The sequence below is a fragment of the Anomaloglossus baeobatrachus genome, chromosome 6 (genome assembly GCF_048569485.1).
Source record: "Anomaloglossus baeobatrachus isolate aAnoBae1 chromosome 6, aAnoBae1.hap1, whole genome shotgun sequence".
Taxonomy (NCBI): Eukaryota; Metazoa; Chordata; class Amphibia; order Anura; family Aromobatidae; genus Anomaloglossus; species Anomaloglossus baeobatrachus.
Genome location: NC_134358.1, coordinates 533,894,045 through 533,921,544, shown reverse-complemented (window position 1 = coordinate 533,921,544; position 27,500 = coordinate 533,894,045). Strand labels below are relative to the sequence as shown.

General features: G+C 45.2%; 1 protein-coding gene across 5 annotated transcripts in view; it reads left to right on the top strand.

Moving 5' to 3' along the window:
- Positions 1–27,500, top strand: part of MLLT10 (MLLT10 histone lysine methyltransferase DOT1L cofactor) — a 271,496-nt gene that overhangs the window by 103,173 nt on the left and 140,823 nt on the right. For all 5 annotated transcript variants that reach the window (XM_075315577.1, XM_075315578.1, XM_075315573.1 and 2 more), the window contains 2 exons: positions 8,845–8,948; positions 13,490–13,583. In XM_075315577.1, the coding sequence (XP_075171692.1) occupies positions 8,845–8,948; positions 13,490–13,583 (198 nt within the window). The remainder of the gene's footprint in view (positions 1–8,844; positions 8,949–13,489; positions 13,584–27,500) is intronic.

Here is a 27,500-nt window from a genome sequence, read left to right as displayed (position 1 = left end):
TTCTGATCACACACACTGAGCTGAAATCCAGCATCGGGCCCGATGGCAGCAGAGAGGTGAGATCGACCATACCTTTGACGCTGCGCATTCATTAGCATGTTGCCACCCCCACAGGGACGTACTTGCATGCTACGAGGGCCGAGTAGCCAAGGGAAGTAATGCCCTTACGACTAGTTGTTGGTCTCATTAGCATATCATTAAGGATTATTAGAAACACTGATTTGTAAGATCCCTTTATCCATGCTACTAGATACAGGGATTAGCAATATGCACCCAAAACTGCTCGTGGTTCTGGGTGCATACAGGAGCTCACAGGTTCTCTTTTTTTTTTTTAAGGTAAGTTGCCGCCAAAGTAGTCTGGCAGCTTCTTTCTCTGAGAGCACAGGAACTCTTGGTCGAGTCTGCGCTTTTCTGTGTAAGGAGTCGTGGGTGGTGGGGGAGCGTGGCTTAAAAGTATTAATGTTTTGTTTATGAAATTATCCTTAAAGGGTTTTCTTCTTTTTAATATTCGTACTTTTTTAAACGTGAACTAATTGCAAATTTCCCCACCCCGCGCTGGGATCGTCACCTATTGGCTGCCATCTGTGTGACACCAGGCAATAGTGTTCGGTTTCCCTGCAGCTCCCCTACAGGCGAGATTAATAATTACACAGTGCACATTCAAATCGATGGCTCACAACAACTTTCACAGTTTGCACAAAACCAACGAAATGTTGCAAATTCTACAAAGTATTTGATTTTGGTCACCAGAAAATGAACTTTCACAAAAAAATGAAAAGCTTTGGTTCTGACATGCAACTACTCGTTTTATTTATGTAGCGCCATCCTATTCCACAGCGCTGTACAGACATCATCACTGTCCCCATTGGTGCTATTCAGTTTTTGTTTTTTGAGAAACAGCTGAGTTTTTGGATTAAAATTATCCAAATGTTTGTTACCATGAAGAGAAGAAGCAGCTTTTATTATTCTTTCTTTCTTCACATGAGGAAACTGCATTTTTTTTTTATTTTTAATTTTTTTTTTTTATTTTTCGTATTTTACAAAGGTTGCAATGAATAAGTCCTGAGAATAATGTCCGATATGCGGGGCTCTGGTCCCGTCTCTCAGAGCGGGGGTCCGACTGCTCAGAAGCTGATGTGCCCCCGATGTAATCTTCATAGAGCTTCAGTGTCATCCAGGGATTTCCTTTAATACATCCAGCCCCCTGCACTATATTACTGAGCGTCTGGTGATAATGGTGGAGGGGTCATCTCTGCAGGAAAATGGTCCTGTGCACAGATTCAGCGCCTGCTAATTTTATCCCCAGGGCCTGTAAATTTCATTTTGGCTTTCAGTTCATAATTGTGGGAAAAAAAAAAAGAAATCAAAATGAAAAATTAAAAAAAAAAAAATCTTTTCTCTCCTTTGAAATAAAGAAGAATTACATTTTCCTCCCGAGTCGGCAACCGCATAATTGTACGTGCATGCCCATACTGCACAGAAGGCTCCAGGATCTGCTCTTAAAGCCGTTTATTAAAATTCCATATGTCGGAGCCGCTGTTTCTCGGACCTTTCATATTATTGCTGCTAATCTGACGCTGGAGCAGACAGCAACAGGAAATGAGGGAATCTGTGCTGTAGACACGGAAGAGCCTTCTCTCCCCTTTGATGTGTGTAGGAATATGCATGGATTGTCATTGACAAATAAACCTGCCCAAATCGCCATCACAGACCTCAGCCAGAAAGAATTCACCTCCCCACAAATAAACCCAGGAGAGGAGGGAGACGGAAAACTGTTAACCCTTACCTGGAGTGTCGCAAAAGTCCTTCATTGTCTGGAGCTGCTGGATAGGTACCGTAATTGTAGACATCTGAGAGTTGGGCAGTATCGGGGAATCCACTGCAGATACAGCCAAAAATACTGGCTCTGTTTCGCTTTACAGATCCCATTATAGTTAATTCGTTGTAGCTGGTGCTTGTTTGTTTTGGTTTTTTTTTTCTCTTGCTGTCCTTTCTCTTACTCTCTATCTCCTGATCCTCTTCGCTTGTCACTCCCTTTTTTTCCCTCTTCTTTTCTCTTATCTTCTTTCTCGCCTCTCTGCTTTGTCGCGTCTCTCTCTGCTTTGTCGCGTCTCTCTCTGCTTTGTCGCGTCTCTCTCTGCTTTGTCGCGTCTCTCTGCTTTGTCGCGTCTCTCTCTGCTTTGTCGCGTCTCTCCCTCTGCTTTGTCGCGTCTCTCCCTCTGCTTTGTCGCGTCTCTCCCTCTGCTTTGTCGCGTCTCTCCCTCTGCTTTGTCGCGTCTCTCCCTGCTTTACATAGTGAAGCAAAATTGGCAGGGAAGGTTGAATTTAATCTGATGGGATACTCATGGCCTTTAACATTTGATTATTAGGTTTTTTTATTTATTTATTTTTTTTTTTTGTTTTAGTGGCAGCTCAAAAGGCAGAACTACACGAATATCACTGGTAGTGCAACTGTAAATGAGAGTGACTGCCAAAAATGAAAGACAAACCCCTCCTAGGAAGAGGGGATAAAATTTGCAGGAGGCTGCGGTGACTGCAACGTGCAAACATACAAAACCAATACAACCCCACTGTGAGCAAACATTGGATGTATGAACTGCAGTGCTGCCATAGACTATACATGTGAGGTTCTTCGTGCGCATTTTGATCACATCCTCCATGTGGACGGAGCACTCCTCCCACCTGTCCATTTCCGTCCTAGAGCTGGATCCTTCCTACCTTTTTAAAGAGGACTTGGCACCAGGTCAAAAGTAAATTTTTTTGCTCTTTATTCCCACTGTTCCACTCAAATTTTTTTTTTTTTATCCCACTATATATTTCCAGAGGTATATACTTTTTTTTTAATTTACGGCTATTTGTTTATGGTGTTTATTAAGGGGCGTAGCTCAGAATAAGTCATAGTAACCTAAAGACGCCCCCCCCCAGAGAGTCCCGAGGGCAACACCACCTTGGTAAAAGACAAAAAATAGCTCTAAATAAAAAGGCGTATATTTCTGGAACGCTAACGGATTTTAAAAAAATAGAATACACAGGAGAACAGTGGGAAGAAACGAAGAACAAACCTGTGACACTTGACCTGATAACAAGTCCCCTCTTTAAAGGGGTTATCCAGGACTTTTTTTTTAAATATGGGTAGTGATGAGCACGTAACCAGGACTGGCGGGTCCCGGTGATTTAGTTTTTAAAATATGGTTGCGGGCTGGATTCCGCTCCCCATATAAGTCTATGGGCGACAGAATCCGACGATTTAAAAATAGTGCATAACAAGATTGTCCTCAAAATATTCAATCATACTGGGCATCTAATAAATTACACTAAAAAAACTAGTGACTAGATCTAGTCACTGGTTTATTTTTTGGCTGATTGAGGTCTGAAATTGTGTAATTGATTTAAAATGGTGGGATAGCAACAAGCGCGCTCTGTACACTGGTTTCAAGTAGCTCATTCACTTCCTGGGCCACGCATTAGGCTCATGCATATGCACTGCTTTCCCCGCCCACCAGCGTCTGATTGGTTGCAGTCAGACAAGCCCCAAGCCTGTGTGACATAGTCTGCCTGCAACCAATCACAGGCGACGTCTGCGGGTCTATATCGTACAGTAAAAATAAAATAATTGGCTGCTCCACCTCAACAGAGCAGCTTTCTCTTCTAGGCTGCTCTGTCGGTGGGGCGTAACTGCTGGCACCATGCTGATTGACAGTGGGGAGCCGGCCATCAGTCTGCTTGACGTCAACCGAGCAGCCCAGAAGAGAAAGAGGTGCCCTGTCAATGTGACGTCAATAGAAGCCACTGAATCGCCAGCGGGAGTTGAGACTGCTCTTTGCTGGCAGAGATCTGTGTCGGGCACAGGTGGGTGGTTGGCAGCTATCTGCCTGTTAGAGTAAAGGTGGTGTCACACATAGCGACGCAGCAGCAATCACGACCAGTGATCTGACCTTATCAGGATCGCTGCTGCGTCGTTACATGGTCGCTGGTGAGCTGTCAAACAGGCAGATCTCGCCAGCCCCAGCGACGCGTGGAAGCGTAACTAAGGTAAATATCGGGTAATAAGGAAAGCACTTCTCTTGGTTACCCGATATTTACCTTAGTTACTAGCATCTGCCGCTCTCACGCTGCCAGTGCCGGCTCCCTGTTCCCTGCCGTCCTAGCCAGAGTACACATCGGGTTAATTACCTGATGTGTACTCCAGCTACGTGTGCAGAGAGCCGGGAGCCGGCACTGGCAGCGTGAGAGCGGCGGACGCTGGTAACGAAGGTAAATATCGGGTAACCAAGGAAAGGGCTTCTTGGTTACCCGATGTTTACCATAGTTACAGCTTACTGCAGGCTGCCAGACGCCGGCTCCCTGCTCGCTTCAGTTCGTCGCTGTCACACACAGCGATGTGTGCTTCACAGCGGGAGAGCAACGTCCAAAAAATGAAGCAGGACATTCAGCAACGACCGGCGACCTCACAGCAGGGGCTAGGTTGTTGCTGGATGCCACACACAGCTACAGCGACGGGACGTCGCTGCAACGTCACAGAAAATGGTGACTTATCAGCGACGTCGTCGTCACTATGTGTGACACCACCTTTAAGGACCATATTAGAAAGTAAAATAAATGAAATTCTCCTGGATAACCCCTTTTTTTAAGAGCAGTAAGTCTGATAGTAATGTACCTTCCCATCTAAAGAAGTGGCCTTGTTTCCGGCTGCTGGGCTCGCTCATTGGGATCAATATGTGCACTAAGACCCTTACACAAAGTATGGTCTATCCAGCAGTAATGCAGGTCACAACTCATACATTTGTTGTTTGTGTATACTGTATTGCACAGAGTGCGGTTGTGCGTGTTTGCTTGTAAACATTAGTAATAAACGGCAAGCAGCGCTCTACCGAGCTAGAACAGTCCTCAGACGTTACCCATCTCTGGTACCTTAGAATGTTGTAGCAATATTTCTTTCTTTTCATGAATTGTCACATTTTTGTGTTTCCTTTTTGTCTTTCTGCAGCCGCTTGATACAGTAGCACACCTTGCGAGGGGGGATAGTGTTTGAGGCCAGTATAGAGGAATATCCCCCCCACCCTCCTCCTCTTCATTTCCTTTTTACAGGTCAGGCCAAGTTCTGCATAGATTGTCATTTACAAACAAACGTGGGAAAGTCTCCAGCGCAGATTTAGGGCATACAAGTGATTTCTGTCTCATAAAAGCCTAGACCTAGAGGCCTCAGAAGGGGAGAGATGCCCTGTAAACCACAGCTACAATGAAGGCACAGACCTGTGCAAAGCCACGCTGCCAAGCTCCAGTGCCTCCGCCGGCGTTGCAGGGGTTAAAGCCTCTCTGGACAGTGAAACCTGTTTCCTACAAGGAGGTTGGAGGTGTCCTCTTCCCGTGGGAATGCAGCCACTCTTTGCCCTCTTTGCATGGCTCAGAACCAGCCTAACAACTAAAGCACCGAATCACTGGCGTGAATGCCCGCGTCCCTATAGCCGATTCAGTTGACTGGCTCTGCGGATTTATTTATTGTAAGCAGTTTTGTCTTCACATGACCAGGGACCCACAATATTTCATTGTTTCCTGATGGTCAATAACTGGAAATCTAGTTTCTAATTGTCCCAATCCTCGCTAAGCAGATTTGGCTGCTGAAGTTGCAGAAAACCATTCCATTATGGCAGAACCTATAGAAGAGTGTAAAGAAAAACAAAAAAAAAAACTTTTCCGACACATTGTAACAAATGTCCCATTTTATTCATTACTAACCCAGCAAGTTACCCCTCTCCCCTTTATATATGTAGTGTAATATCCGCCCCGGTATAGTAGGGCGCACGTGACTGCCACTTTGCTCTTTTTCAGGGTCTCATTTTTTCCTTGCTTTTGCTTAAGTCCTGGCTTAGCACTTCCAGCTGCTTCTCTGATTGCTTTTAATACCCATCCCCCTCCAGCTTGTTATCACTTAGACACTACACTGACACTACTCACCTCCTACCTTCCCCCAATATCCTCCATCATGTGCACTGAATTCTAAGTCACACTGGTTCCTTAACCCTTGAGTGCACCAGCCAGGTATAGACTGTATATGAGCCGCTTCTTTTTCCTGTTCTGCGATATTCCGTCATTTGTGGCCCACACTGCATTTTGCATGGGTATGTATTTGTTTACAGCGTCCCTTTAATTTTTTTTTTTTTTTTTTTGTATAAGGCTAAGTTCACACATCCTGTGTTTTCAATCCGTCAGGTCCGTCAGCAACGGATCAGTCATTTTCAAGATGTCAACTGATGCAACGGATGTGTTTTTTACAGGATTCCTTTCACAGGAATCCTGTGAAAAAACTGATCCGTTGCGTCCGTTAGATCCGCTCTGCGTCCGTTTTTTGACGGATCAGTCATGATCCGTTTGTGTTTGGGACAGCCCAGTGGGTGTGCCAAACATTCTGGGCATGCTCAGTAGAGCATGACGGAATCCAGTGCTGGATTCCGTTGTAAGACGGATTACAACGGAATCCAGCACCATAGACATACATTACAAGCTTGACGGATGGCGACGGATTCCTGCGGGGCGCGTTACTTTTGACGGCCCGAAAAACGTTACATTCTGCGTTGCTCCCCGCCCGGCGGTCAGTTAAAAACGACGGACCGCGACGCAGCGGATGCAACGCAAGGTCATCAGTCGCAATCCGTCACTAATAGAAGTCTATGGGGAAATACTGGATTCCTGCAAAATATTTTGCAGGATACCGTAATTCCCCAAGGCGACGGATTGTGACTGATGCAAAACACAGGATGTATGAACTTAGCCTAACGCAGTGATAATGTAGAGGGAAAGAGGCGGTCTTTAAAACTTCCTTTCAGTTTGGTGATACTATGGTTCGCGCCTCTATTTAGCTGGGTGGTATAAAGGTGATGGACACTTTCTATAGAAATAGTGAGAGCCAATGTAGTCACAGATTCATAGTAACGGCGAAAAATAAGATTCTATGTTTACCTATCTACCCACTTATTGGGGTGCTGCTTTTGCCTCTGCTGCCCCTTCTCCACTTTTTGGCCCCTTTTCCCCCTTTTTTGTTATAGGTGTCCCTTTTACCCATTTTGATTTCTGGTGCCACTTTTCCCCATTTTGGCCACTGGTGCCACTTTTCCCCTTTTTGGCTTCTAATGCTTTTTTGGCTGGTGCCCTCTTTCCTCCATTTTGCCTCCTGGCGCACTTTTGGTGCCCTTTTGGCCCCCTTTCCCCTGTTTTGGCTCTTGGTAACCCTTTTCCCGCCGTTTTGGCTCCTGGTGCCCACTTTCCCCCGTTTTGGCTCTGTTTCCTTTTGGCTCCTGGTGCCCCTTTTCCACTTTTTGGCTCCTGGTGCCCCCTTTTCCCCGTTTTGGCTCCTGGTGCCCCCTTTTCCCCGTTTTGGCTCCTGGTGCCCCCTTTTCCCCGTTTTGGCTCCTGGTGCCCCCTTTTCCCCGTTTTGGCTCCTGGTGCCCCCTTTTCCCCGTTTTGGCTCCTGGTGCCCCCTTTTCCCCGTTTTGGCTCCTGGTGCCCCCTTTTCCCCGTTTTGGCTCCTGGTGCCCCCTTTTCCCCGTTTTGGCTCCTGGTGCCCCCTTTTCCCCGTTTTGGCTCCTGGTGCCCCCTTTTCCCCGTTTTGGCTCCTGGTGCCCCCTTTTCCCCGTTTTGGCTCCTGGTGCCCCCTTTTCCCCGTTTTGGCTCCTGGTGCCCCCTTTCCCCCGTTTTGGCTCCTGGTGCTCCTTTCCCCCGTTTTGGCTCCTGGTGCTCCTTTCCCCCGTTTTGGCTCCTGGTGCCCCATTTCCCCCGTTTTGGCTCCTGGTGCCCCATTTCCCCGTTTTGGCTTTTGGTGCCCCTTTCCCCCGTTTTGGCTCCTGGTGCTCCTTTCCCCCGTTTTGGCTCCTGGTGCCCCATTTCCCCCGTTTTGGCTCCTGGTGCCCCCTTTTCCCCGTTTTGGCTCCTGGTGCCCCCTTTTCCCCGTTTTGGCTCCTGGTGCCCCCTTTTCCCCGTTTTGGCTCCTGGTGCCCCCTTTCCCCCGTTTTGGCTCCTGGTGCTCCTTTCCCCCGTTTTGGCTCCTGGTGCTCCTTTCCCCCGTTTTGGCTCCTGGTGCCCCATTTCCCCCGTTTTGGCTCCTGGTGCCCCATTTCCCCGTTTTGGCTTTTGGTGCCCCTTTCCCCCGTTTTGGCTCCTGGTGCTCCTTTCCCCCGTTTTGGCTCCTGGTGCCCCATTTCCCCCGTTTTGGCTCCTGGTGCCCCATTTCCCCTTTTTGTCTTTTTGCTCTCTGCACTGTAAGGAGTAGAACATTTCTTTGTAGGTTAGAAACATTGTCTGATCCATCAGCATCATATAGTAAAAAATAAAAATAAAATCATACCTTGTATTTTATATGTAAAGGTTTTCTCCTTTTTGGCCCTCAGCAGTCCAGTGGGTGGTTCTAGTCTGTGGTTGACAGCTAGCTTGTACAGGGAATGTTGTCAATCACTTACTAGAACCGCCCATTGGACTTCTGAGTATAAAAGGAGAAAAAAAATAAATTCTCAATACACTGAATATTTTCCCACAAAACTAGGCAATATCTCCTCTTGGTTTATAACCTGTTACTTTCAGACTGAACAGCATTGTCAGTGGGGCAGGTTCCCTTTAAGACTTTCATTTAGGCGCTCGTTAAAGCCTTTGTGTAATTGCCTGGGGAAGTGTGGCTTGTTCAGAGGTCTTCACAGAAAACTACTGAAAAATAACAACAGCTGCTTGAATGAAAGATGCGCACAAGTAAATGTACATAATTGCATAAGACCTGTGTGAGACGTCAGTAATCCTCTAATGACCGTGCATGAGTAGTGACTCGGATACTAACAGGTGGGGTTTTCTGCTTCTTTGTAGACTTGCTATATTTGTGATGAGCAAGGGCGAGAGAGCAAAGCTGCTACCGGGGCTTGTATGACCTGCAATAAACATGGATGTCGTCAAGCCTTCCACGTAACTTGGTAAGTTGTCCTATAGCAAGAGCCACTAGATGACGGACGTATGGTGATAAGCCCAGTCTGTATGACCACAGGGAAGCTTCTGATGTTTGATGCCCGTGCCACATTCACAGAGTATGGGCCACAATGTCTCCTGATCCGAATTATACTGCCTATAAGGAGACCCCCTAGGTGGCCTGGACATGGTGCTCCATACGTGGGCCCTAAAGGTTGGACTTCTGAAACCGGCTTTAAGCTGGATATACACAGGAACATTTCAGTGCTTAATGAGCGAACGTCTACAAAAAACAAGTTATCACTCGTTCACGGCCCTGTTATGATTGTTCGGTCCTCCATAATATGAGCACGACGGTCCCTGTTTATACATTGAGATGCTCTACTCAAAGCCATAATATTAGGGACTACCTTAGTCAATTTAACGGTAATCTGCCACTTAATCTGGAAGCAGCATATGGTAGGGCCAGAGATCCTGATTCCAGCGATGTATCACTTACTAGGCTGCTTAGTGTAGTTTTGATAAAATAATTGTTTAATCAGCAGTAGATTATCATTACAGGACTACTTGTTATGCTGCCAGGTAGTCCAGCATATTCATGAGCTCCGTATAACTGCTAGATCTGCAGCAGAGAACATTGATTTTATCAAAATAACAGCAAACAGCTCAGTAAGTGACACATCGCTGGAATCTGGGTCCTCTGTCTCTGCTTTCTGAAGAGGTAGCAAAAACCTGGTGACAGATTCCCTTTTATCAGCTGAGGAATGAGCGGTTTCCTTTAAGTCATCTGAATGGTGGTGGTATGTTTACACGGTCGGAACCGAAGCTTTTATGAATGCTAGTTCAGATGACTGTCAGCCCATGCAAAAGAGGCCTTAAAGGGCTATTCCCATCTTGTACGTTTATGCAGAGATGGACCGGGACGGACATTCAGCCCTGGCATTTGGATGCACACAGGCCCCTGCTGTCCCAGCCCCCGATCCCCCTGATTGGGATATCCATTACTAATATCCTGCCTGAAAAAATGGATAGTTACTGTAAGACACATTTTGTAATAATACCGCTATATAAGATTTAAAGGGACTCTGTGAGCACAGAATGAATGTTCAAACCAAGTACAGGCACTCTGTGCATCATGGAGGGGCCAAAAATTCATATACACCTTTCCACCTGCTTGTTTTCCCTTTACCTCTGCCATTCTCTGATTCTATGAAGTCAGGGCTGTCAATCAAAGAATAAGGGGCGGAGATAGAGGGAAAATAAGAAAATAAACAGGTGGGAGTGTGTATTTAAAGGATCATCATTAGCCCCACCATGATGCACGAGCTCCCATACTTGGTTTGAACAGTAATTTTGTGCTGATAGTTCCTTCAAGGCCTAAGACACACGGCATGAAAATCGGAGCGAGTGTAATGCGATAAAACATCGCAATCCACTCGGACCAATATTAGCCTATGTCCCAGCACCCATGAGTGATTATTTTCTCACCCCTAATCGGACCGAGAAAACAATGGCAGCATACTGCGGGTGCAATGCGATCCTTGTTTCTCTCGCACCCATTCAAGTGTATGGGGCGAGAGATAAATCACACTGCAGTCGCAGTACACCGGTGTACCACAAGTGCAGAGCGAGAATGGCAATAGCCGGCAACAGAGGAGAGAGGGAGATAAATCCCTCCCCTCCGCAGCTGTGGTCCAATCGCATGATCGGACCTCAGTCGCAGTGACACTCGCATGACACTCGGCTCCTTCTGTGCTGCCAGCGTGAGCCGAGTGTCATGCGAGGATCGCAGTAGTCCCCCGTTTGGCCCCGGCCTTATGATAATGGCACAATATTACTTCAGTATAACAGACAAATACAACCAAACCATAACCAAATATTACCAGCATGTACAGCATTGATAACACCACCAAACCGATCATTGCAGGGGTTGTTGAGGCTTTAGGTTAAAGCCATGTGAATGCAGACCCCTGACTCCTCAGTGTGCACTGCCAAGGTCCTCTGGTATCAGTGCTGGGAGTGGGTGGTCAAGGCTAGACAAGCCCTTCAACCAAAACCACTATACCAGGACTATACGGTGACCACACAAAGGTAATATCGGTTATTCAGTTCTCGCTGATTGTTGTCATTCATTTTCTCTCTTCCTCTCCATTCGCCCCAGACCGCCATGACCGCTTCTTCCATCCATAATTCGTCCCTGTAAAATGTAACACAGACTTGTTTCGTTTCATTTACTACTTTTCCTGGACCCGCCTCACATTCTATTATCTCTACACAAACCTCATATTGCTATTAACAGTGTCTCACTGAAATAATGCCTCTTTTTTTTTTGCCCTGTATAGAAATTGTACCGTCCTATTGTGCCCTACACAAACACGGTGCCCCCTCTGTACCCCTACAGAGTAATAATGTTTCCTTTGCACTTTGTCGGAGAAGTAGTAATGCTCCCCTGTACCCCCTTATTGTTATACAGCACCGTACACTAATGATGTGCCCCTGTGCTGCCTTATAATTCCCCTGTACCTCCTTTAATACTCCCCCCTGACATCTTACAATAATGACCCTGTACTTCCTTATAATAAAAAAACACCCCCTCTGCTTTCTTAAAAAAATCCTTCCTGTGCTTTCCCTGTCATAATGACCGCCTATTGTTCCTCACAATAGTGACCCTAAGTGCCTCTTTATTGTAATAATGCTCCTGAGCAGGGGCGTACATAGGACATTTGCTGTGGGACCCCTGTTATTTCTATCATGGCACCTAAGTGCAACCACAAATGGGCATACCTTCCAACTTTTTAAGAAGCTGAGAAGGATACATATTTCAGCATTTAGTTATTTTGCACCTTAGTGGTCTTGCCCACTATGATTCATGACCCCCAGTAGTGTAGGATACCCATACAGTATGATTGCCCCTCAAACACCAAAGCATGATGCCCCACAGCACCCCATACATTAAGATGGTCACCCCAGCACTCCACAGTATGGCATTCACTACAGTCCCCCCAAATAAAGGACGATGTAACCCACAACCCCCCCCATACATTTTGATGCCCTCTATAAGGCCCTATATAGTATTATGGTCACCATTGCCACTCACACAGTATGTTGGCCCCCCCAATTCCACCCCACCCAGTGTGATGGTCCTCCTACAGCCATTCCACACAGTATTATGATAGTTCCCACACTGACACCCCTACAGTATGATGGTCCACCGCCATGGTAGTCCAAACCCTCCCCATACAGCTATTCCACACAATGGTGCCCCCCCACATCCAACCCAATATGTTACAATGGTCCTCCCACATCCACCCCACACAGTATGATGGACCCCCACTGCCACCTCTGTGGTATAATCTCCCTACAGCCATTCCGCACAGTGTTGTAGACCCCACACTACTACCCCTACAGTATTGATGGTCCACCACTGACACTTCTACAGTTTGATGGTCTCCCCACAGTTGGCCAACAGTGTAATAGTCCCCCATTGCCACCCCACACAGTATGTTGGTCCCTCATTGCTACCCCCCACAGTATGATGGGCCCCTATTGCCACCCCACACAGTATGTTGGTATCCCATTGCCACCCCACACAGTATGATGGGCCTCCATTACCACACAGTATGATGGGCCTCCATTACCACACAGTATGATGGGCCTCCATTGCCACACCACACAGTATGATGGGCCTCCATTGCCACACCAACCTACTCAATATGATGGGTCCCCATTGCAACCCCACACAGTATGATGGGCCCCCATTGCCACCCCACACAGTATGCTCCCCTAATTGAGACAGTCTTTCACAGCTTTCAACTCCTCTCACTCCAATTTGACTCAGTGGATGCTGGTGGCTTGATGCAGTGACACCATTGCGCTACAGTCGCCCCTTGCATAGTGACAAGAAACCTGTCGTCTGCTGGAGTAAGTGACGGAGAACAAAGTCTGTACTAGACACCAATACTGTTAACAGGGTAGCAGACAAGGCGGCCGCCAGCCAAACCGGCCCTGCTTTTATGGCATATAGTCTGGATACAGATCCTAGCAATCGAGGCTTGGTGGTCCGATTTCCCATTCATTTGCATGCAAATTCGACTACCCCATTGCTGACAGCAGGGCAAGATGGTTCTCCGTATCATTGATACTGAAAAATATAATATAACATTCAAATGAATGATCTTGTCCTTCTAACTTTGTCATCTCTCCAGTAACTGAATGCTTTGAGCAATACCAAAGAGTTCAGTTCTCTGTAATTCAGATTTAGTAAACGCAGTGGAGCTGCAGTCCAAGTGGAGCACGTGTAGGAAGGTGCCTGTAAACTGTGGAGCTGTGGGCGCTGGCCTGCCAGGTGTGGTCGAGAACCAGACTGCAAAACCTCATGTGGTTTTATGTCGCATTATAATTCATTTTTGACCATGCTCCACTGAAACTGAGCTTTATATGTACAAGCTACGCTGCCAAAATCTGCAGGAACCTAGTACCAGATTGATTTTTTTTTTTTTTTTAACATGGATTGGTCCACTTTCTGATGGATTTGTCTTTCTTGTTTCAGTGCACAGTTTGCCGGACTTCTCTGTGAAGAGGAAGGGAACGGAGCAGACAATGTGCAGTACTGTGGTTATTGTAAATACCACTACAGTAAATTGGTAAGGACCCCCGAGCTGTCACATCCTCAGTGCTGCGTGTACGACCAACTTACCTGCGATATGTAGTGTCACTGTGCATTGGGTTTATTTCATTATTACACACAGGAGATCAGGGCACTCCACATTACAATGATGCAAAATATAGGACGTTAGAGGAGGTAATTATTCATAGGCTCGTATGGTGGAGAACAGGCCTTGTGGGCGCTGCGGCTGGAGCGTATCACTTGCTTCTGTCATGTTTAGGGTTTTTTTTTTTTTTTTTGCATCCACTATTACCTGCCGGACACTGTGGGTTGTTGTTTTTTTTTTTTTTTTATTATTTTTTGGGGTGGGGGGTGGAAATGGCTAAATCGTGAGATCTTCCTGCTCATTTAGGTGGTGAAGCTACTTTTTAATACTAGATAACTGCACCTACTCTATTTTTTTCCATCATCATCACTGTCCCCATTGGGGCTCACAACCTAAGTTCCATATCGGTATGTCTTTGGAGTGTGGGAGGAAAGCGAGGAACCTGGAGGAAACACACACCATCATGGGGAGAACATGGTCTCCTTGCAGGTGTTGTCCTTGGTGGGATTTGAACCTAGGACCCCTTTGCTGCAAGACTGCAGTGCTAACCACTGAGCCACCGTGTCGACCTTCTGATGGTTGCATTTGGTTGCTGTCCCGTCCGACACGTGACAGGTTCTATCCAATCTCTATCAATTTTGGCAACTGTGCCGCCCCTGCAGCGTATCGAACCGATCGGATCCGGGGGTGGTGATTGCTCGTGGCTTGAGGGTCTCCGGACCTGGGGGCTTAGGGGCCACACTCAAATGAAAAGAGAGTATTTACAGGGAATTTGGTATAGTTCGTGACGCCACCCATGGTGTGCCGTAATTGGGAGTACCGCCGCTGCCGTTGGGAGTACCTGGGGTGATGGAGAGGGGCAGCTAAGTGACGTTGCCCTCCACGGGTAGGGGTAGGCCCCGGGACTCTGGATGGTGATTAGATGCGAGGGCGCAGTGCAGGGGTCAGCCGGGTACTCACTCAGCAATGATGGAGATGCTAACAACAGGGTAAACCAAGCCTCTGAACGCCGTTGCCTCTCGAGGGGAGCTTGTCCGGGTCCCATCCCCTACAGTGCTGCCGGTGCTCCGTAACCTGCCTCCTGGCACTACGTTTTAGATTGTCCGTTGTGGCCTGGTAGCTTGGAGCTGTCCGGGCCCCGCTCCCCACTCTAAGTGAAGGAGCTTGCTCTCAGGGCTTAGGCTTGGAATTTCAGTGTGCTGCTTGTTAGGAAAGCCCTATCCCCCCCCCTCGTTGCGCTAGTGCCCACCAGCTCATATATCGGGGGAACAGTCCATAAAGGCCCGGTCCTCCTCAGGTTAATTGCCGGGTTGCCTGAAGCTTCTCCCCGACCTAGGGTTCGTGTACCCCGTCATGCCTTCGGTCTTGGACCAGTGATGGGACCAGGCTGCTGACCGTCCTCCTTGATACAGGTCCCAGGCACCTAGCCTCAATCCCCTGCGACTGGGGGTCCGACTCCTCTAGGTCCAGACCACTGTCTGTGACCTAGTTTACTTCTCCCCTGGGAGCTCCAACTCCCAGCTTCCTCAGAGCTCCTCACAGCTCGAGGGTCACTACTCCACTCTAGAGAGCTGCTACTCCCAGCTCCTCACTCCTTGGGAGCTCTCACTGTTCTGCCTGTCAGCTCTGCACTTCCTCCCTCGCTGACTTCCCCCTCCCACCACGCTGTCTGACCCCTAGGTGGACTGCCCTATTCCTGCTTAAGCAGCGCACCGGTGTGCCTGACAGGTGTGGTGCGAGGTGTAACTAGGATTTGTGAATGCTGGGGGTTAGGCAGTACTGCAGGATAGAGACCCCCAGAACCATGAGGGGTTGAATACTGCACGGGGAGGGCAGTTTGTGCAGTACCCTGTGGCGACCTGAATAGTCCAGGGGCGTCACACAACCATACAGGAATCTCTCCCATTCCAAACGGGTATAGTCCGGAGCAACAGCTGCCATTTTTCTTGGTCATATAACAGCCTTTGGGTCCTCACAAACCCAACGCGGTCGTTGGCTTCAGTGGTAGAAGTGTGTAGGAAACCAAATTTCCTGTCAGTTTTTAAAAAATGTAATTAGAATTTTCAAATGTGGCCTAAATATTTCTGAGGTCCTGAGATCGCCCCTGGTCATAGCCGATTGAATTGGCAATATTGGATGCAAGAGTTGAATGGAACGAACATCCACCAGGTGCGCGTACGTACCCAAGCCAAGTCTTCCACGGATCCACGGTATGGTAGAAAGGGGTCTCTGTGGGGTAAATTCCACAATGGGTGATTGTTGTGGGGAACCAAGAAATGACACAAGTCTTGACTTTGTGAGGTCTTTCTCTGTAGGAGCAGGGATATTCACATCTAGTCATCAATTTGTTCATACGTTTTCAGGAAGAGTAACAGAGGAACAGCAGAAGGTCTCTTTCACACGTCCGTATTTTCGGTATGTGTGACATCAGTTTTTACACTTACTGGAGACACGGACACACAAAGACCCATTAAAATCAACAGGTCTGTGTTTTCTCATGAATGTGTGTCCACGTGGAGCATCACTGATGTGTTTCCGTGTGACACGTATCAGAGAAAACACGTGTCTTTGCAATAAAATGATTATGATTTTCTATACCCCCCCTATCTTCGGCGCTGCTGTCACTTGCTTCCTAGCTTGCTCATTATGCTCATGTATATTCACTGCACCATGAACCCGGAAGCAGCAGAATCGCGATGCTGGAGACAGGTGAATATAGAACTTCATGCTGTCCGTGTGCTATGCGGATGTCACACGGATGCACGTGCACACATACACACCTACACCACGGACTGTGCAAAATGTGTTTTCCACGAACATGTAAAATAGGCTATAGGAGAGTTCTTAGAAAACAGGCTCCTGAATTATCTCATGGGGAATAATGTTTGACCACCACTTGTTGGTCTCGAGCTCTGTTTTTTAGAACAATTTTATACGGAATTGTCTATATTTGGGTTTTAGCACATCTGTACATTGGGAAAATAAGGACTGGGGGAACACAATCGTTTTTTATTTTTTCCACAACTGCCATATAGTACAGAAGATGATGTATTGCTCCCGGCAGCTCATCTCCGGCCGCCCAAATTACTTCATTGCTTTCTATTTTCTGACGTCACCGTGGTACAGGGCATAAAGACAATGGAAGAGATTTATTATCATTGTCTTAAAGGGAATCAGAACATGACTTATTGTATAAATCCCTTTTTAACGTAAAATGTATTTTTTTAATATTTCAAATTTTTTTTTTTTTCTCAACATCAGCATCTATATAAGATATAAAAAAAAAGCCCTGATGTCTTGACTTGCTCTTCATGCCATGTACTGGAGACTTTTTGTGAGGCCGGTATCACAATTGCTACTTAATTCTCTCTCTCTCGAGTCACTTGTATCACCCATCACGGCCGGCCGCTCTCTGGATAGGAGCGTGCAGCTGCATAGGAATACAAGCAGCTGCAGGCTTCCGTACGGAGAGCGGCCGGCCGGTTGATGTGACTGGATTCTCGCACGAGTCACTCGCAAGTGTGACACTGGCCCCAGTCTCCTTATCACAGGAAGGATAACAATGACAGATAACACCTCTATATAGAGTAGATAACACCAGAACCACCAATCACAATAGGTGATATCACAGCTCACCTCCCCCCCCATGATTGTAACACCTCTGTATGTACTAGTTTAATATAGGATCCACCATTCAGGATAGATGATTTTACAGCTCACCTCCTCCCCTCCTGTACAATGATTGATAACACCTCTATATATAGTAGATAACACAGGATCCACCATTCACAATAGGTGATGTCACAACTCACCTCTTCCCACACCTTTACAATGATTAACATCTCTATACATAGTATATAACACAGGATCCACATTCAAAACAGGTGATTTCACAGCCACCTCCTCCCTCTCCTGTACAATGATTGATAGCACCTCTATAGTAGAGAACACAAGATCCACCATTCACAATAGCTGATTTCACAGCTCACCTACTCCTCCTTCTCTTGTACAATCACTGATCACACCTTTTATATTGAGTAAACATAAAAAGGACCCTGGCATTCTTTTGGTTCACAAGTGAAAAGAGGGAATGAAAATGCAAGAATGGTATTTTTGAATAAAATAATTTATTAAAGTTAAAAATTGTCTAAATATAGTGTGAAGGTAGAGAGCTGCAGGTTGTAGACAGGGTCCACGTAGAACCTGTCAAAAAAGAGATACAAAGTGATAAGTACTTATCATTTTGTACCTTTTTTATATGCGGTAAATAATGCAGGATCCACCATTCAAATTAGTTGATGTCACAGCTCACCTCCTCCCCTTCCTTTCACAATGAACTAAATGCTTCAGTGCAGTTATGTAAGGTCTGAGTCTATTGCTGCTAAGATTCATGCCCTCAACAGGAAGGAACCATAATATTAGGCCCAATGTGCAAATTTAATTTTTTTTCGTATGAGATGAAAAAATTGTGTGTGTGTGTATATATATGTATATATATGTATGTATGTATGTATGTATGTATGTATGTATATATATATATATATATATATATATATATATATATATATATATATATATATATATATATATATATATATATATATAATGTGTGTATGTGTATATATGTATAATAATGTGTGTGTATGTGTGTAATATAATTTATATGTATATAAATATAAGTATATATATTTACATTTAATATATTATATATAATATATATATACATACACACATACATACATACATATATACACATATACATATATATAATTTATATATGTATATGTGTATATATGTATGTGTGTATGTATATGTGTGTATGTATATATATATATATATATATATATATAATGTGTGTGTGTAATATAATTTATATGTATATAAATATATGTTATCTATATACATATATATATTTACATTTAATATATTTTATAATATATATATATATATATATATATATATATATATATATATAGATAATAAAATAAAAAAATATTATATAAACAATTATAATTGAAACAATCCTATAATTTTATGGTGACAGATTCCCTTGCTATAAAGATCGCTTGTCCCTTTAGTATTGATATAAGCCACAGCGTTCTTGTGTCCTCCGTGATGACTACACTATGAAGCGGTCATAATCGGTGGCCGTGTCTTCAGGCGGCGCCACCACACGATCATGCCAAGATGACACGTGAAATTGAACAGGGGCCGGTGTGTCCGATAGCGGCGCAGCACATCACTTCTCCTATGGACGGCCGCCTTGTAATATCCATGTTAATTCCCGGAATGTATAATCCATTTACAGGGATATTATTTACAGTGTAATCTCTGCATAGTTGGGAAGTATGGAACACATTTAGACAAAGGGCTCTTTACGCATATCATGAACATGAAGTTTAGTGGCGTAAACTGCTTTACGACTGAATTCCCGCATTGTTCACAATTCATTTCCTTTGCCAAGGGCCTGGATTTCTACGTAATTTGGAAAAGTAGAGCATTTCTAATGTATGTTCCAGGATAGGTGATTTGGTATCTGTGCAACCCGGGGATGGTCAGTGTTGGGATTGATTACCCTCCTACCCTGCCAGCCTCAGCGTCACTTACGAGGCGACCTTCAGGATTCCTGAATCCATTTCCCGGTTTATTCTTTACATATGGGTAATAGCAGATTTGCATGTAGAAAGAATATGGTGAGCATTACCAATTACTCTTAAAGGGATATTACCATCAGTAAACGTAACTCAAGTGGATTTTACCATGAGTTTGTTACGATTTTGCCTCAAAATCTGCGTCTGGTGTGTTTACAATATTAGCGTCAGTAAGGGGTTAATGTATTTGGGCGTGCCCAATCTCGAAGGGTGTGTAAGATTTTAGGAGAACTATTTGAAGGTGAGAAGGAAGGACTAAGCTGGGTGAGCATAAGAAGTGTCTTTTACTTATTTTGAAGTTATGATTTCTGCTTTTTGCCATCATGGGCGTTGGGGTTAGTTGGTGTTTGGGCTGCTTTAAAGGCAGCACCATCCTCCTTATGGTATCTACATCAATTAAAGAGAACTATTAAGGCCGCATTCACATGTTGCGAAAATTTTCACTGTGGAACAAATCTGTAGACAAGATCTGCATATGGTATTTATGCATTTCTTTGCAAACTTTACCCTACTTTCGGAAGGCATTGTAGTTCTTTTCCTCACTGTTTCATCAGTATTTGGAAGCTAAAACCAGGAGTGGAACTTAGAGAAGAATAATAATTGAAAGATTGACACCTCTTCTATGTTTTGGAGACATTTCTGGTTTTGACGTTGGAACCCCCGATGGAACCACCACTGATGCAAAATAGGCCAAAAACCATACCTGACTTCAGTTGTGCAGGCAGTCTCTGATATATGCTGCCCGTGGTTGAGGCAGTATTCATCTATTGACCGGTTCCCTTTAAATCAGGATTGAGTGTTTTTTATTTTTTATACATCTTATGTACAGTGGAGACATAGTCTACACACGTTAACTTAAATGCTAGGTTCTTGTCATTAAAAAAATAAAAAAAAATTCGGAACTTCTTAATGTCACCCATAATCTGTACAAATCCATTAAGAAGCTAAAATCCTTTTTAGGGGAATAAAATGAAAGAACAAAAAAAAGTAAATGTGGTTGCGTAAGTGTGAATGCCCTCTTACAATTTGGTGATGTGGTTTTGTTGCAAATTAGCCAATCGCCAAAAAACTCTTGTAATGTAGGTGCGTTTTTAATGCATTTTTGTGACAAATGTTGACAAAAACGTTAGAAGAATGAACATGCTGCATCTTTTTTGTCACAAACTTTTGACAAAAAAAACTGCAACGTGCGCACAGCAAATCTGACTTCTCATAGACTTTGCTGGGAAGTCAAATGTCAAAGTTGTGACAAAATACGCGATAAAAAAAGCAGCGTGCGTATGTAGCCTAATGGTTCTCTATCCTAATCTTTTGCACACACGGACTCCGCTCTGCAGCCAATCAGAGACTATGATGCAGTTTGGCCAAATACAAGTCTTGTAAGTTGTACTGACAAATCAGGTTGTAGGAATATTAAGAGGAAAAAGGTGCACAGCAATAAAGTCTGCTTAATATGCAATAAAGGGAGCTATACCGTGCAGCGAGTACAGATCACAGAGCAAGGGGAAGAAAAGACACTGTACATTTTTAGAAAGGACTTTTATTGACAAAATATTTAAAAACCATTAATCAATATCACACGATCCCAGGGAACCACCAACTTCCAACATGTGTAGCAGCGTAGTACATCAATATTAGCCACCACAACAAGCAAATTGTATCATGTGAACAAAGGTAAGCAGATACATAAAGTACATATACCTTCAAAGAATTTTTAAAACCTCTGTTTGTATTGTCACAATACAAATAAAGCGGGCCAGTGGTTGTATTATGACCTTGTATTGTGGCCCTTCCCTACCCTGCATGATGTCCACACACAGGTCTTTCACCCCAGGGTTCCTCCTACCCCTTCTGTTGACCCGCATTGATATGTTACTCAAGGACGTTAAAGTGATTTACGTATGGTAATTACAGGCTCTATTTGCTATTATTTTGGTTACCTATCTATGCTAATTGTGGCTAACCCATAGTTATCACATATCCACTATGAGTGTGACATATGGTCCATGGACATCATACAGGCTGTAGGGAAAGGCCACAATACAAGGTCATAATAGAACCACTGGTCAGCTTTATTTATTTGTATTGTGACAATACGAAGAGGTTGCAAAAATTCTTTGAAGGCATATGCACTTTACGTATCTCTGCTTACCTTTGTTGACATGATACAATTTGCTTGTTGTGGTGGCTAATATTGATGTACTACCCAACTACGCATGTTGGGAGTTGGTGGTTCCCTGGGATCGTGTGATATTGGTTTTAAGGCCTAAGACACACGGTATGAAAATCGGTGCGAGTGGAGCGCGATAAACAATCGCATTCCACTTGGACCAATATTAGTCTGTTTCAGCACCCATGAGCAATTATTTTCTCAGACCTAATCGGACCGAGAAAACAATCGCAGCATGCTGTGACTATAATGCGATCCTGTTTTCTAACGCACTTATTCAAGTCTATGGGGCGAGAGAAAAATCGCACTGCATTCGTGTACAGCGAGAATGGCAATAGCCGGCTACGGAGGAGAGCGGGAGATGAATCCCTCCCTCCCCTCCTCCGAACCAGTCCGCCCCTCCTCAGCACTGGACCACCCCTCCTCAGTGCCGGCCCCCCCCCCCGCAGCTGAGGTCCGCTCGCATGATCGGATCTGTCGCAGGGACACTCGCATGACACTCGGCTCTGCTGTACTGCTGGCATGAACTGATTGTCATGCGAGGGGATCGCAGTAATCCCCGTGTGGCCCCAGCCTAATGTTTTTTAAATATTTTGTCAATAACAGATTTTTCTAAAATCTGCATATAATTGGTTGTGCTTACAGTTTGTGCAGTGTCTTTTCTTCCCCTTGCTCTATTGTACTGACAAATCTTCTTGTCTCGGTCCTCGGAGGAGGCTACACATAATAAATGAATGGGGTCCAATGTATACGCGGGTGTTCTAACTCTTATTGAAAAGATGCCAGGGAAGAGAAGGATCTGGCAGGTGGAACTAAACATGCCCCATTCGCAGTATACTGAGCATACATGTGTATGTTGGGGAAGGGGTGTAAGGCTGCTTTCACACATCCTGTTTTAGCAGTGCGGCTAAATCCGGCTCTAAAACCTATGTAACGGATGCGGCGAAAAAAAACATCCTTTGCACAAGTTTTTACATGCGGCCCGTCCGGTTTTTGCCGGTTGCGGCACGCTACGGAGCATGCGCAGTGCAAAAAAACGCATGCGGCGGCCGGATGCGTTTCTTGCCGCATCGTGCTGCATCCGGCGTCCATAGGCATGCATTGGAAAAATCGCCGCATCGGTAAGATGCGGCACGATGCGAGTTTTTTTTTTTTCGCTGGACAAAAAACGTACCAGTCAATGTTCCGGCCGCCACATGGGCTAAATATGCCGCATCCGGCAAAAAAACGGACCGAACGCAAGGCCATGCGGCACAATCCAGCACTAATGAAAGTCTACGCGGGAAAAAATGCAACCGGTGGCAAAAAAAACCTGTTACGTTTTTTCTGCAAAGAGCCGGATTCTGCCGCTCAGCAAAAACCGGATGTGTGAAAGCGGCCTTAGGGGGAAGTAACGTGACCACTCGGTGCAGCATAAAGTGCTGTACAGTGCAGATTGTCTTTTTTTATTTTTGATTGTTTTTACTTTACATACTTTTTTGCTTACGTTGTCCTTTAATAACTGTATAGTTGAAGTGATCTTGGTTTACTAGATGTGATTTCTTATAGGTTAGTAATAATTCCTGAATCTCTAAGCTCCATTGAACTATTATGGGGCCGATTTAATCCAGACTGGTGTAGCGTTCACCACTTAATGAACTCTGCGCCTCTTCTGAGTGGCGTGGGCCATGCCACAAATTCTGCTCCAATCTGAGGCAGGAGTAGCATTTCTTGTGTAAAATACGCTGCCACTGTTCATGAAGAGGGCGGGTAAGCGTGACCACGCCCCACCTGCACCCATAGAGCTAATCCAAAGTGTGAAAATGCCCAAAATAGCAGTTTTTTTGTGCAAATCCACATTGCACAAAAAAATTGTAACTTTGGCAGCTTTTATACTACTTTTCTGTCGTAATAACTTTACTGAACTTGCCCTTATGTTATTTGTTATACAGTTGTACCTGTAATAAAATAACTGCATGCGTTAAATAGGACTCGTTAGTTAAAAAAAAACCTATCGGTTTTAGTATTCCCCATATAACAATTTTTGAGCTTTTTTTTTCTTAGACTAAATTGTTTTTCCTCTGTTAATCCATCTAGAAATGAATGTGGGAGAAAAAAGACAACTGGGCGTTACCATTTAGGGGGCGTGTCCCTTCTCCATATTTCTGTTTTTAACTGTCCATTCACAATCTGATTGCTGTACATACCTATAGAGAGACACACCCTTTTCACAAAGGGATCGACCACACCTACATGTCATTTATTTAATGTTTAATTTTAATAATTTATACATTATTTTAAGGAGGAATGGCAGAGCACAGACCTTATGCTGCAGAGATTTTATTTCATGGGGCAATAAGATGTCGCCAGTGCTGATGAGTCTTTGAAGATGTGGCCATTGCCTTTTTCTTTTGTGGCTGACCACCTATTTGAAGCGCCAACGACTTTCCAGTTTGCATGAACCTCCAACTCCCAGTATCTCCATTAGAGCTACAGCCTTTCAAGGCATGCTATAAGTAGTAGTCCGTCCCCCCCCCCCCCTCCCTCAGAAGTAGTTTCATGGCTGATGGTGAGGCATAGTTTGTAGATTACTTGTCCTGGCTACCTGAAAATGCAGTTTAATTCCCCCGTAACCCATAGGGCACTGATACTATGTCAGCAGAGTGATCTTTAAAGGTGCGGCCATTGCCTTTTCTATTGCTGTTGATCACTTACTTCTAGCATACTCAATAAATCCTGTAGGGTCATGCTAGGGCTTAATTTCGAGGAATCAGAATGGCAGAACACAGACCTTATGCTCCAGAGATTTTATTTCATGGGGCAATGATAGTACATCAGCAGAGTCGTCTTTAAAGATGCGGCCATTGCCTTTTTCTTTTTTTGGTTGACCTTCCACTTCTAGCATACTCAAAAAAATCCTGTAGGGTCATGCTGGGGCTTATTTTCGGGGTATCAGAATGGCAGAACACAGACCATATGCCCCAGAGATTTTATTTCATGGTGCACTGATAGTATTTCAGCAGAGTCGTCTTTGAAGATGCGGCCATTGCCTTTTTCTTTTTTTGGTTGACCTTCCACTTCTAGCATACTCAAACAAATCCTGTAGGGTCATGCTAGGGCTTATTTTCATCAGAATGTCAGAACACAGACCTTATGCTCCAGAGATTTTGTTTTATGGGGCAATGATAGTACGTTAGCAGAGTCGTCTTTGAAGGTGCGGCCATTGCCTTTTCTTTTGTGGTTGACCTTGTACTAGCATACACAAAATATCCTGCAGAATCCTTCTAGGGCTTATTTTTTGGGAAACTCCTCTGGGTGGAATATCCACTGAATTCTGCGGTTCTTCATCATTCAGTCTTTGCATCGGCTTCTTGTTTGTGAGACTTTATGTATCACCGTTACAAAAGAATTTTGATATGGTGCGAATGTGCAATACTCCAATGCGCCTGATTCAAAGTTATGGAGTCGTTCTGACTGGATTATTCCATTTTATCTATTATTCTAATATGCTGACTATGTAAAAAGAAAAAAAAAATAAGTTTCCTTTACAATTTTCCAATTTACCATCGTACGTCTCCTAGTGTTGTAATTACACGTTGCGCATAACATTTCATAAAACACCGGTATTTAATCCAAATCCTCCTCCCCGCTGTGTTAATAGCCCTTGGATGCGAGTCTACCTCCGCTGTGTATGCTGGAGCTTGTGGTTACACCGGGGCACACTAATCTAGCCGCGGTAGCCATTAATGGCCGGTGGCTCAGACCTGCTCCCTGTGCGAGGACGGGGCGTGGGGTGTCGGTGATCTTTTAAAAGAATGTTAATGATAAGGTGATTGTAATGAAGTGTGACGTTTCCGCAATAACGAAGGCGAGCGCTGATTAGTGCGAACATCGACTATGTGCCAAACCTATTAATATTGAATATCGCATGGTCTGCTACTCCCTCCTCCAATGTATTCCCAGAGAGGAAGTCGCACGTCCATGTTGTCTGATCAGAGACCTCACCTTTTCCTTTACACTTGGCTGCTACCCCTGGAATGTGTGAGCTGATCTCCCGCACAATTATGGGACATCTGTCAAGGAGCAGCTATTCATGAGAATGCAGATCCTCCTTCTGGGGGCATCACATCCCCCCCCCCCACTACATTTTCTGTTGACTTTGAGGACCCGTCTGCTCTCCTGACATGTTTGTATTGGTAAATGTTTGCATTTATAATAAGGGTAAACCTTTTATCTTTCCTTTTATAACTTTACAGTGTGCCGGCCCTCAGTAAGGGTACCTTCACACTTAGCGATGCAGCAGCGATCCGACCAGCGATCTGACCTGGTCAGGATCGCTGCTGCATCGCTACATGGTCGCTGGTGAGCTGTCAAACAGGCAGATCTCACCAGTGACCAGTGAACAGCCCCCAGCCAGCAGCGACGTGCAAGCGACGCTGCGCTTGCACGGAGCCGCCGTCTGGAAGCTGCGGAGACTGGTAACTAAGGTAAACATCGGGTATGGTTACCCGATGTTTACATTAGTTACCAGCGCACACCGCTTAGCTGTCTGTGCAGGGAGCAGGGAGCCGCGCACACTGCTTAGCGCTGGCTCCTTGCTCTCCTAGCTGCTGTACACATCGGGTTAATTAACCCGATGTGTAATGCAGCTACATGTGCAGAGAGCCGGAGCTGGCAGCACAGGCAGCGTGAGAGCTGCAGAGGCTGGTAACTAAGGTAAATATCGGGTAACCACCTTGGTTACCCGATGTTTATCTTGGTTACAAGCTTACCGCAGCTGTCAGACGCCGGCTCCTGCTCCCTGCTCGCTTCATTTGTCGCTCTCTCGCTGTCACACACAGCGATCTGTGTGTCACAGCGGGAGAGCGCCTTTGAAGAAAACGAACCAGGGCTGTGTGTAACGAGCAGCGATCTCGCAGCAGGGGCCAGATCGCTGCTCATTGTCACACACAGCGAGATCGCTAATGAGGTCACTGCTGTGTCACAAAAAGCGTGACTCAGCAGCGATCTCGGCAGTGAGCTCGCTGTGTGTGAAGCACCCTTTACTCCTCCTGGAAATGGAGGAATCAATTGATTACTAGGTTTAATCCTCTTTCGTCCCTACAGTCTGGCACTGCCCAGTTAGTGATGGCAAGAGAAATGTTAATGCTCTTTTGAACTAGTTTTACGACGATGACACTTGCAGTCAAGTATGTACTTCCATGCTGGCATCGGTCACAAGTCTTGTGACCCCCCCAACCTAACTGCATGCTATGCTTGTGAGTCTATGGCCAGCGTGGACGCCGCCACAGTCTGTACTCAAACCATTAGGCTGTGTGCACACACTGCAGTTTTATAGCTTTTTTTTTTTATGCGTTTGTTCAGTGCAGTTTTGTCACAATCTGCAAGGAACTCCTCAGGCTGCGTGCCGACGATCAGTGTTTGCAGCGTTTACACTGTAGCGTGTTTTCGCTGCGTCCAAAACATTGCGTTGTACAGTACAAGCACAGTGCATGGGATTTCTAGAATTCATGTGCCCTTTGTGTATGTACGGCCCACAGTGAAAACTGACCTGTAGTGCGGCTTTTCAAGCCACAGCATGTATGTCAATTCTTTGCTGCGGAGTCACAAGTGTCCTCCGTAGGGTGAACACGAGAGACCGCAGCGCACCGAACTCTGATCGTGGGCACGGGCAGCTGCCATCTCCTGTTTTTTAATGCAGAGGAGAGACTCTGCCACCTCCAGGACGCAAGGGGTCCTCATTGAGGCACTTGGAAGCTTACTATTAATACAATTAAAAAAATGCAAACAATATAATGTATAATAAATATATATATATAATATAGTGTGTGTGTGTGTGTGTGTGTATGTATGTATTTTTGTGTGTATATATATGTGTATATATACACACAGTACAGACCAAAAGTTTGGACACACCTTCTCATCTCTAGAACAACTATTAAGAGGAGACTTTGTGCAGCAGGCCTTCATGGTAAAATAGCTGCTAGGAAACCCACTGCTAAGGACACGCAACAAGCAGAAGAGACGTGTTTGGGCTAAAGAACACCA